The sequence below is a fragment of the Coregonus lavaretus genome (assembly GCF_964263955.1).
Source record: "Coregonus lavaretus genome assembly, chromosome: 7".
Taxonomy (NCBI): Eukaryota; Metazoa; Chordata; class Actinopteri; order Salmoniformes; family Salmonidae; genus Coregonus; species Coregonus lavaretus.
In genome coordinates this window covers 59,251,658-59,263,766 of record NC_139994.1, presented here as the reverse complement: position 1 = coordinate 59,263,766, position 12,109 = coordinate 59,251,658, and the positions used below count along the sequence as shown (strand labels likewise).

Below are 12,109 nucleotides of genomic sequence, written 5' to 3'. Positions count from 1 at the left end.
ACCTACAGTTCGCAATGCTCCCATAGGGAAATAGAGGCTGTGAGAAGAGCCCTGTGGCTTCAGGCTATTCGGTGTGGGAGAGTGGGAAATGTGGGGATGCGTTGTCCAAGTAGGTTACACGTAGCTATGTGTGTGGAAAACATTTAATCACAGGTAAGACGTTTAACTTGTTTAGTACAGTCCATTTGTAACTCCACTCACTACTTGTAGCTGTATAGTCTGTTTTTGTTTTGTTGGTCTTGGCTAGCTAAATGTTCTTTTTTATTTATTTATTTTTTACCCCTTTTTCTCCCCAATTTTGTGATATCCAATTGGTAGTTATAGTCTTGTCCCATCGCTGCAACTCCCGTACGGACTCGGGAGAGGCGAAGGTCAAGACCCATGTGTCCTCCGAAACACGACCCTGCCAAGCCGCACTGCTTCTTGACACACTGCTCGCTTAACCCGGAAGCCAGCCGCACTAATGTGTCGGAGGAAACACTGTACTGGCGACCGTGTCAGTGTGCATGCGTCTGGCCCACCACAGGAGTCGCTAGAGCGCGATGGGACAAGGACATCCCGGCCGGCCAAACCCTCCCCTAACCCGGACGACGCTGGGCCAATTGTACATCCCAGAAACAAACACGGGTCTGTAGTGACGCCTCAAGCACTGCAATGCAGTGCCTTAGACCTAGCCAAATGTTCTGGTTGGTAGCTGGCACTCACTCTCGTGGCTAACGTTAGCGCCGTCATGAAAAGGGGCATGAGGGAAGCCCTACAATATTGCGTTTTTCTAAGTAGTGAGAACGCTTGGGAGCAGGCAATGTTGTACTTTTCTTAAATGTAGTTTTGTAATTGACTGAAACAAGCAGACAACAAGAAAATTGCATTTGAAAAAGGTCAGGTTTTTGCTGTGAGCCAATTGTATAATCAAGGTATCCACGGGTAGTATTCCCCACAGGTGGGCAGGGCCGCAACAATCTATTTTATACCGACTGGGACTATGGGGTTATTTTCTGCATATGCATCAATGATGGACTTGAAAGGGAGTGAGACACAGTGGCTCCTCAGGCTTTATTTTCTGCATTAGCGCTACAACCAAGTTCAAAGACATAGCCTACTTGTTAAACAAAATCTATTTCTCTGAGCAATTGTTTTAGTATAAAATAATATAATTTCCCCCTGCATACAATATAGCTCAGTATTTGAATTATTTATTTTATATAGTCATTTTTCCTCATCTTTATCAAGGGTGTCAATAATTTCAGACACCACTGTATATGAAAGTAATTTAGTTATTTGAAATAATATTTTAACCCAGGTCTGATTGTAGGTTATCCCAGGATGCTTCCTCATCTCCTTGGATGTAGGTAAACAGACACAGAGGGTACATATGTGTCATCTATGTATTTATATTAATATCTGTGTAGGGTTGAAGGAGAGTGTTTCTGTTCATGAAGAGAGTGTTACAGTTTCTGAAGTGTTGGTATTCTGTACTGTTGAAGTTTAGGGTGCTGTACTTTCTGTGAACAATTTCGAAGAAGTGAATGTGTGTCAGAAGAACGCTGTTGTGTGTGTGTGTGTGTGTGTGTGTGTGTGTGTATGTGTGTGTGTGTGTGTGCGTGTGTGTGTGTGTGTGTTTGTTCTGGAGTCTGACTCAGAAGGGAAAGGAAAGAACACTGGCTGATGTGTGTGTAGCATGATGTGTGTGTCGCAGTGTCCGTACCGTCTGCATCCCTCCCTCTCCGCATCGCCGGAGCCCCGCACTGCAACCTCAATTAAGTGATGCCCTCGTTGCCCCGGCAACCACCAACCGATAAGAGAAGTATCATCCATGGGCACAGTAAGTACATTTGTTCCGGCCAGTAAGGTACCAGACCTGGGTTCAAATACCATTCAGGGTATTTCAATTACTTTCAAAGACATTTGGAAGTAAGTATTTAGATTTGTTTTCTCTTTGAAAAGAAGTAGTTGAATATTGGAATGTATTTGGAAATACACTTGGAAAGTATTTGGAAATACACTGACTTTCAAATTTTTCCAATAGAAGTAGTTGATTCAGGCCACATTATTTGAAAATACTTAAATACACAGGAAATAATTATTTAAATAACAAATAATCCGATACACGTGTATTTGAACCCATGTCTGCAATGTACAACAAAACACAATACAGTAGAACACTTTTAATGGATTTGATTTATATAGTGCCTTCCTGTCCACTGACGTACTACTCAAAGCTCTTTACATAGTACAGATGTAGACTCTTAATTTGAGCCAGTTTGCTACAGCAGGAAAATAATCCTGCAGCAACAGGAAATGTGTATTATAATTAATGGACATTTTTTGTAGGGCTTGATACATTTCTCATTAGGGCAAATCAAGTCTGACACTTTAAAGTGGAAATTACAAACTTTAGAAGCCTTTTTAAACCTTGGATTCGCCACAAGTTTGCATTTCCTGCTGTGCAGGAACATTCTCAGCAACAAAAGATTAAAAGATTAAGATTAAGATCCAAATTAAGATCCTACATCTGCAAGGAGAAAACTTGCCTCATTCAACACCAACGTGTGATGCACGGCAACCATTTTGTCCTCACCACACATCAGCTAGCATGGTGGAGAAGTAAGGAGTATCATAACACTACAAAGCACAGCCCAGTTCATCAGGTCATTGCTACAGGTACATCCCTGATAGACCTTCTTTGAGGTGTAAATGAGAGTTCTTAACTACAACCCAGTACATGCTTGGTGAATAACAACGCCTACATCTGTATCCTCTCACCTACCGATCCATACCCATCTTACGTGGCATACACTGTACCCACTGGCAGGTGCAGGTTTAATAAGAAATGCTGGCATTTCCATGTGAATTCAGCGTGACCCCCCCCACCAACCTCCTGACACGGTACCTGACGCGCCTCACACCTCATCATCACAGCACACAGGGAAAGCTATCCGGGGTCAGGGTAGGCTTCTCATCATGAACGGTTAATGCCGCCAGCCTGCCTTAGGAAACACATGCCAGGCAATGGGGTTCAAATGCAAAACAGAAAGAAGCCTTTGAAAATGACAGTTGAAAATCGATGGTGGAGAAGGGGAGGACGCGGGGGGGATGATGGCTCCAAGAAAGGCCCAGGGTAGAGAGGCATTTAATGGTTATCATTACCATGGCTATAGTCGCAGTGTTGATGAGGTCTCTACATCCGTCTTTATGTACAGCACTGCATGTTCCCTGTTGCAATTATTATGGTGTTATTGCCTCCTTTATAGTGCTGATGAATGAGAGAGGGGGGAGGGTAGATGGAGAGGGAGAGAGAGAGAGGAGGAGGAGAGAGAGAGGAGGAGGATAGAGAGAGAGAGAGAGAGAGAGAGAGAGAGAGAGAGAGAGAGAGAGAGGAAGGAGGGTAGATGGAACGAGAGGAGAAGGAGAGAGAGAGAGAGAGAGAGGAGGGTAGATGGAAAGGGGGGTCAGAGAGGGAGAAACAGGGAAGGAGAGAGAGGGACAGAGAAATATAGAGAGATAGAAAGTAAAGTGGAAGGGGATAAAGATAGACGGAAAATGAGAAGAGAGAGAGAGGGGGAAATATAAGGCTGTATATAGCTATGAGGCAGAGGGCAACAGAAGTGTGGTGTCTCGGTGTGTCAGTGTTTCTCCTCTAGCAGAGGGAGAGCTGATGCATGGCTAGGCTCAGTGATTGATGGAAATCCCTAAATGTATCATCTCTGAATTACAGCACACTGCTCTGGTGGATTCAAGTGTGAGTGTGTGTGTGGGGGGGGGGGGGGGGGGGGAGGTGTCATCAGGAAATGTATATTTGCTGCATGTTGATTGCCTTGCAAGTAGAATAGTACTTGAGTGCAGCCATGGTGCAGCCAATCATGCCCATTCTGTGGCTGCACAGCCATGGTGCAATCCTGCCCATTCTGTGGCTGCACAGCCATGGTGCAATCCTGCCCATTCTGTGGCTGCACAGCCATGGTGCAATCCTGCCCATTCTGTGGCTGCACAGCTCTGTGGATCAGCCAATCCTGCCCATTCTGTGGCTGCACAGCTCTGTGGATCAGCCATAGAAATAGAGATATCATCTTTGTGTCTGTTTTGTCTCCATTTTCCTCTTCTTTCTTGTGAAAAAAAGTGTAAAGGTAATATTGGTGATTTACCACCTGCAGTGCTGGAGTCCTAAACCAAATATTGTGTGTGTGTGTTTCATCTATTGTGGCCTCTAGATGGCGGTGATATAGCTTAACGCCATTTACAAACCATAGGCAACCCAATTTGAAGAAGACAATGCTCTGATCATTGGCTGATCGCTCCCAACCCATAGGAATCCCCACCCGGTTGACTACTTTAAAATGGTGGAAGCCCTCAATGGCAATGTCCATGCTAAAACGGGTTACATCCATCTAGAGGTCTCTATCTATCTCTGTGGGCTGAGCAGACATTTACAGATAGAGTATGACACACACACACACAGAGGGCTGGTTATCAGGCTGTGTAGAGCAGAAGGTCAGTTCCTCCTACAGGCGGTGTAGAGCAGAAGGTCAGTTCCTCCTACAGGCGGTGTAGAGCAGAAGGTCAGTTCCTCCTACAGGCGGTGTAGAGCAGAAGTCAGTTCCTCCTACAGGCGGTGTAGAGCAGAAGGTCAGTTCCTCCTACAGGCTGTGAAGAGCAGAAGGTCAGTTCCTCCTACAGGCGGTGTAGGGCAGAAGGTCAGTTCCTCCTACAGGCGGTGTAGAGCAGAAGGTCAGTTCCTCCTACAGGCGGTGTAGAGCAGAAGTCAGTTCCTCCTACAGGCGGTGTAGAGCAGAAGGTCAGTTCCTCCTACAGGCTGTGAAGAGCAGAAGGTCAGTTCCTCCTACAGGCGGTGTAGAGCAGAAGGTCAGTTCCTCCTACAGGCGGTGTGTGAGACGACCTGCAGAGTTAAGGCATCCACATACTAGGTTCGGTTTGCTCCTGGCAGAACTCGGCTAGGCGAAGCGAATGTCTGTGCCTCCCTTAAAATACCTTTGGTTGAAAAACGCGGCAATATTACTGTTTGTCCCTCTTGAGACGCCGTAGCAACAAATATACACATCCTCAAAATAGTCTGAATTAATCTAAAATAAATCAAACTGTAATAAATGTTGACATTTTTGCCGAGGTGGTCTTAGTCGCGCAATTTTACATCTAACTAAGATGTTTGGTCCAGTATTTCTCAAGTGAACAAAATGTGCATAAAAACTAGTCATAAGTTGTTGAATGACAACAAACACTTCATTGAATAATCCCTATTGTTGACCAATCACCGACAAAGGGGCGTAGATTTCAGCTAGCTTCAATATTTATTTTTTTGCACAAACAGCCGAAAAAACCCTGCCGAACGCTGCTGAACAAAAACATCACAACATTTCATCATAACACAGTGAGCTCCAAAAGTATTGGGACAGTGACACATTTGTGTTGTTGTTTTGGCTCTGTACTCCAGCACTTGGGATTTGAAATGATGCAATGACTATGAGGTTAAAGCTTTAATTTGAGGGTATTGTGATCCATATCAGGTGAACCGTTTAGAAATTACAGCACTTTTTCTACATAGTCCCCCCATTTTAGGGGACCAAAAGTATTAGCACAAATTCACTTATGTGTTTTACAGTGGTCAAAAGTAGCATTTGGTCCCATATTCCTAGCACACAATGACTACATCAAGCTTGCGACTCTACAAACGTGTTCGATGCATTTGCTGTTCGTTTTGATTGTGTTTCAGATTATTTTGTGCCCAATAGAAATGAATGGTAAATGTTTTGTGTCATTATGGAGTCACTTTCATTGTAAATAAGAATATAATATGTTTCTAAACACTTCTACATTAATGTGGATGCTCCCATGATTACAGATAATCCTGAATGAATCGTGAATAATGATGAGTGAGAAGGTTAAAGAGGCATAAATATCATACCCCCAAAAAGATACTAACCTCCCGTTATTGTAATGGTGAGAGGTTAGCATGTCTTGGGGTATGATATTTGTAGTTCTGTAACTTTCTCACTTTCATTATTAACGATTAATTCAGGACTATCCGTAATCATGGTAGCATCCACATGAATGTAGAAGTGTTTAGAAACACTATGTACAAAACATGCTGTAATTTCTAAACGGTTCACCCGATATGGATGAAAATACCCTCAAATTAAAGCTGACAGTCTGCACTTTAACCTCACAGTCATTGTATCATTTCAAATCCAAAGTGCTAGAGCACACAGCCAAAACAACAAAAAATGTGTCACTGTCCCAATACTTTTGGAGCTCACTGTATATTCGAACTGTTTCGACTGGGAAGCATACAGTAAGCTTAACACTTTTAACACACCAACTGTGTCATTGCGCAAAATAGTATGCAGCATCATCTAGATATGTGTGCAACAAAAGTTCAACATTCACCTTCTGCTACCATTTCTGTCAACCACTTTACGCATAGTTTGACGCATTCGTTCCATAAATCCAACGTGTGCACCACACAGAACGCACTGCAGCTGCCTCTGCATGCAATGCTGCAAGGCAAACGCAGCGTTCCATTGGAAATGAATGTACTTCTGGTGTACCAAAACGCAATGACGCTGTAGGTGTGTTCAAAGTGTTAAATGGAGCCTGCCATCTCTCTCCTTCTCACACACACACCCTACTAGCACAGACTTTGCTGATAGCTACTTTATTAAAGAAAAATGTACTTACTATGACTGCGATATTTGTTAGTCCCACCTAGTCATCTTAAGATAAAAGCACTAACTGTAAGTCGATCTGGATAAGAGCGTTTGGTAAATGACTAAAATGTAAATGTAAAATGTCCCAGGATGTCTTGGTCAATGGAGGAAGTGATGCGGAAAAGTACATCCACACAACACAAGCACCACATAAGAATGTTTATTAGAATGCAGACGGTCAATGATTAGCATTTCACATCTACCGTTTTTATATTAATTGTTTACCGGAAATGTTTGGCAAGTTGGTGATTCTTTATTTATGTGTTCAACATTCACATACAGTATTGTGGATACTTTTAGCCAGAGCCATTTATTTAGAGAGTTGGAACAACTTTTAAGAATGTGTCATATTGTTCTAATTCTAGCTAGACATTTAGTTGCATAGCATTGTTGAAATATTCCCCATTTTATGTTAATGGTGCGCTAATTTGACTGCCTAATATGACTGCCATAGAATGTCGTAGTGTCTTGTAACTGCATCATAATGCAGAAACCTCAATGTCCCTACTCTCTAAACACATGGCTCTGCTTTTAGCTAGACAATTGGAGTGAGTAGAGAAAAGAGGGGTTATTATTTACTGGAATATCTTTGCCCTTGAACTGAACATTTTCCTGAACCTCTGTAGATAACTAGCCTGTTAACTGAGGGGTGAATTTGAAAGGGGTAGACTACAGATATCAGTTCATAAGAACTTCTGACATGTTGTCGTCATCATGCAGGTGGACATACCAATAAAGTGTAAAGAATATAATGTCAGTAATATAGGTTACAGCATAGTTATTACAAATGATAAAATGCCAACTTATCTGCTCTGGACAGAATAGTCATTGGTAGGTAAGTGAGGTTAAAACACAGTCAGCGCTTGACAGTGCCACCATGAAGCTTCATTTGTGCAGTAACATAAAGAGTCCACATGGTGGCAGCAGTCACACTGTTCTGTTGGTGTGCGTCCTCTTCCCAAAAGGTTATACTACTAAAATGCATCCTTCCTTCCTGGAAGTAATCACAGATTTGACATGTCAGAGTTCCGGGGTTGCCATGGTGCCGTGTGGTCGCCTAGGCAGAGAGCTCTGTAAATATCGATGTGGACTGCGGTGTGAGGGAATGGCAGAAACTCACCTCGTAGAGGACTGTTCCAGTCTACTGTTGAGGTGTGGTGGTCTTTTCTGGCGCTTTTACAGCCGCCGAAGCATCACCCAGGTGGGTGCTACACTTTGACAGTGGATGATCCAGCCTAACTACTTACGGAGGAGACGACATGCCTCTCGCTCTCTCTCCCCTCACAGAGGACCTGATCCCAAGGACCATGCCTCAGGACTACCTGGCCTGACGACTCCTGGATGTTCCCGTCCCTAGTCCACCTAGTTGTGCTGCTGATCCAGTTTCAACTATTGACCAGTTCACCGGACGTGCTAACTTGTCCCGGACCTGTTTTGACCCCCTCTGGTCTTAATGGCCATGTACTCTTATAATCTCCACCCGGCACAGCCAGAAGAGGACCGGCCAACCCTCAGAGCCTGGTTCCTCTCTAGGTTCCTGCCTTTCTAGGGAGTTTTTCCTACCGTGCTTCTACATCTGCATTGCTTGTTCTTTGGGGTTTTAGGCTGGGTTTCTGTATAAGCACTTTGTGACGTCTGCTGATGTAAAAAAGGGCTTTATAAATACATTTGATTGATCTATGAAGAGCTCCAGGCCTGTCTACCAGTATCTGTCTGATGAAGAGCTCCAGGCCTGTCTACCAGTATCTGTCTGATGAAGAGCTCCAGGCCTGTCTACCAGTATCTGTCTGATGAAGAGCTCCAGGCCTGTCTACCAGTATCTGACTGATGAAGAGCTCCAGGCCTGTCTACCAGTATCTGTCTGATGTTTCTCTCTGCCTGTCTGTACCATCGATGCTCCCGCCACTTAAGCTACTGATTGCCTTTCTGAACTGCCTAGACATCTGAAGCTGTGGAAGACCATCAAACAGGAACTGCCAGATCCCTACATTTGTTTTTGTTTTCAAAGCGACTTTGAGATTCTTGTTTTAATGAAAAGAGCTATATAAATTAAATATATTATTATTAGATCAGTGATTACTTCAAGGAAGGGAGCCGAAGAGGGAATTATGTGCTTTTAAGTATTTGAACGAGTCCATGGCTTTCATTAGGATGCCCTTTGACCTCTTCTTCATCATGGCACAGTCTCCCTCCCTTTTAAGTCCATATGAGGCTTGTCTTTTAGACTCAGACAATGTTCCTGCCTCAGTGAACAGCATATCAATAGGCTTATGTTAGCCAGCCTAGCTTCAAGGTAACGGCGTAGATTGTCACTGTCACTGTGTGGGGGTGCAGCGGTGGCTCTTGTAGGTGCCCAGGTGGCGGAAACTCCTCCCACACTGCTGGCAGCAGTAGGGCGTGGCACCACTGTGAATCCTCTGGTGGGTGTACAGGTTACCCAGTTCCTTGAAGCGCCGCCCACACTGCTGGCACGCGTAGGGACTCTCCCCCGTATGTACCCGCTGGTGTCTCTTTAAGCCGGAGAGTACCGGGAAGCCCTTCCCACACTGGGGGCAGGGGAAGGGGCTCTGACCTCCGTTGTGCCCCAGCCGGTGACTCTTCAATCGGGCAGCGTGCCGGAACTTCTCCCCACACTCTGGGCATATGAAGGGCTTCTCCCCCGTGTGAATGCGCTGGTGCTGCCGCAGGTTTCCCAGGTAGTTAAAATGGCGGCCGCAGTCTCCGCACTCGTAACCCCCTTCCACTTTCTTCTCCCTCGTCCCTACTCCTCCTCCTCCTCCTCCTCTTGCTAGGCCCATCCCCCTAGCTCCAGCCCCAATGCTCCTTCCTTCAAGCCCCGTCAAGCCCCGCTTGGAGTCACTGCTACCCTCTCCTAGAGTGAGGGGAGCAATGGAGGTGGACTGCAGGGCGCTGTGGGTGCCGGTGGTGTCGCCGTGTATCAGTTTGAGGTGCTCCTCCAGGAACAAGGAGTCGGGGCAGAAGGTTCCACACAGAGGGCAGAGGTATGTGTGGGAGGGAAACTGCTGACCTGTGAACAGAGTAGACAAATGTAATGATTATGGTTATTGCACTCTGTCCTCTAGTTCATCAGCATGCAATAGGAGCATACAGCCGACGACAATAAGGATTGGTCAGAAGGCTGCAAAAAATAACTAAAACAATAATCAAAATGTATGGTGCAAAGAAATGTGAAGATGATAGATCAAAAATGAACGATGTAAAGCAGGGTTCTTCAATTCCGGTCCTGGAGGGCCGAAACACCTCTGTTTTTCATCCTCTCCTTCTAATCAGGGGCTAATTCAGACCTGGGACACCAGGTGAGTGCAATTAACTACCAGGTAGAAATAAAAAACAGAAGTGTTTCGGCCCTCCAGGACCGGAATTGAAGAACCCTGATGTAAAGGATGTTTACGTGTGCCAACTACGACGTCTTCCATCTCCTCTCTTCACTCACCTGGTTCTAGTCGATCCACATGGTCCTCCAAAGAACTGTCCCCCTCCCCTCCGGGAGAGCCCTGGGGGTGCAGGGGAAAGTTGGGGGTGTGGCTGTCATGGGAGAGAGGCACTGGGGGATACTCCAATCCAACATCCCCTTCTTCTTTTGACTCATCACACTCTTCAACATCTTCCTCATCTGGTGTTGTGGCACTCTCAGATTTTGGCTCCCTCATACCTCAGAAAACAAACATATGGTTTGTGTTTAATCATGCCCTTTTATAGAAAAGTACAGTGGTCCTATACAGCCTCTTTACATAGAGACACATGCAATGCTGCAGGACTGGATAACATCAGCATATATTCCAAAATTCGTCCCTACTCCATTGCCAATGTTAATCCTACAAGTGATTGATTAGTACAGTGAGTGATTGATGAGGTTAGTGATTAATTGGTGCAGTGAATTTTTTATGAGGTTACCTTTCAAATCCGACGTGTACTCCACCCCAGTAATCCACTCATAGTCGTGGATCCGCTTGCTTCCAGATGGTAGCGACATGTCGAATATGTCATCCGTGGCCGAGTCCGATTCCCCGTCCCCAGGTCCCGCGCCAGGGATGCCACTGTCCGGCCACAGGTGGTTGAGGGAGTGCGGCTGGGGGTCGTTGCGGCTGTCCCTGTCGCTACCAGACGAAGGATTGCTCGGGTCGCTGTCTGCTTCAGCACCCCGTGAATTCTTATCTTTCATCAGATAGTCGCAAATGGCATTGATGTTTTCTTTCTTTACGCCAGGCATGGCTGGTTTGGCTTTCTTGTGGTCGTTGTTGTTGTGCTTGCTGCCTGAATGGAAGTCTGATTTCCTGAATACAGATGACGCCTCGGTGGTCATTCCGCCAGGATACGGGTCCCTACCGTCTATTTGCACCTCTAGCCTTGCTTTTAGGACTTCGATTTCGTCCGTTTTCTCCCGAAGCTCCATTTTCAGGACCCGTATCCTGACGCTGACCATTTTCCTGATTTCGGACAACGCCGTCTCGAGCACCACTGTTATGTTTCTCCCAAGGTGTTCGGTGATGTCGCTCACCGAGCAGAGAAGCTCCTCGTCGGGCTCGAATTCCAAGAAATCATCATCGGGTCGCGCTGCAGACACCGGCGTGTCCATGAATGCGTTTTGAGGGTCGGGAGAAAGGCTTGTTTCGGTAAAACAGTGGTTTCTTTCGCGGCTCATATCTTTGGAAGCCCTAGCTAACAGGCTAGCTACTGTGTTCTGGAGATGCTGAAAGACATCCAGTAATGCACCACAGAGAACAGATTCAAGTGCAGATTTCTGTGCAAACGGGTGGTTGATTTGAGAAGTAGCGCCACCCTCCATGCACTCCACGAACTACCATGCTTCACGCCTCGATCAAACCGACAGGATTATTGCGCAAAATGGTACGCAGCATCATCTGGATATGTGTGCAACAAAAATTCAACATTCATCTTCTGCTACCATTTCTGTCAAGCAATGTACACATACAGTTTGATGCATACGTTCGATAAATCCAACGTACGCACCACAATGCAACTGCCTCAAACGCAGCGTTCCATTTGAAATGAATGTACTTCTGGTGTACCACAATGCCAAAAGGCTGTCGAAGTGATCGAGGCGTTAGTCTTTTGTTGTTGTATTTTCTTCGAGCCTGCAGCAGGGGTCAGAATTGACCAAATAACCACACAGGCCAATGTTGACCTATTGAATCCATTAGTCTTTCACAGCCGCTCTAAATTCTACGACTTAATACTAGACTAGTCCTTCCTGTCAGAAACTTTATTTAGGTTTATCTACCACATAATGCAATTATGTAACTGTCCATGCCATAAAAGTGAGTTATATAGGCATATAGGTCAATCTATATCAGGGGGTCTTTGCCAGAGCAATATGAAAAGCAATATGAAATGCAATATGCTCATTA

The 12,109-nt window shown here is 45.3% G+C and overlaps 1 protein-coding gene across 1 annotated transcript; it reads right to left on the bottom strand.

The window, feature by feature from the left end:
- Positions 1-9,034: 9,034 nt before the first annotated feature.
- On the bottom strand, positions 9,035-11,382 carry LOC311132692 (zinc finger protein 16-like; the record flags this gene model as incomplete). The annotated part of the gene is made up of 3 exons (XM_084165963.1): positions 9,035-9,747; positions 10,174-10,392; positions 10,635-11,382. 3 exons carry the CDS (start codon positions 11,380-11,382, stop codon positions 9,035-9,037), a joined length of 1,680 nt encoding a protein of 559 aa, XP_084022089.1.
- Between the last annotated feature and the right edge of the window lie 727 nt (positions 11,383-12,109).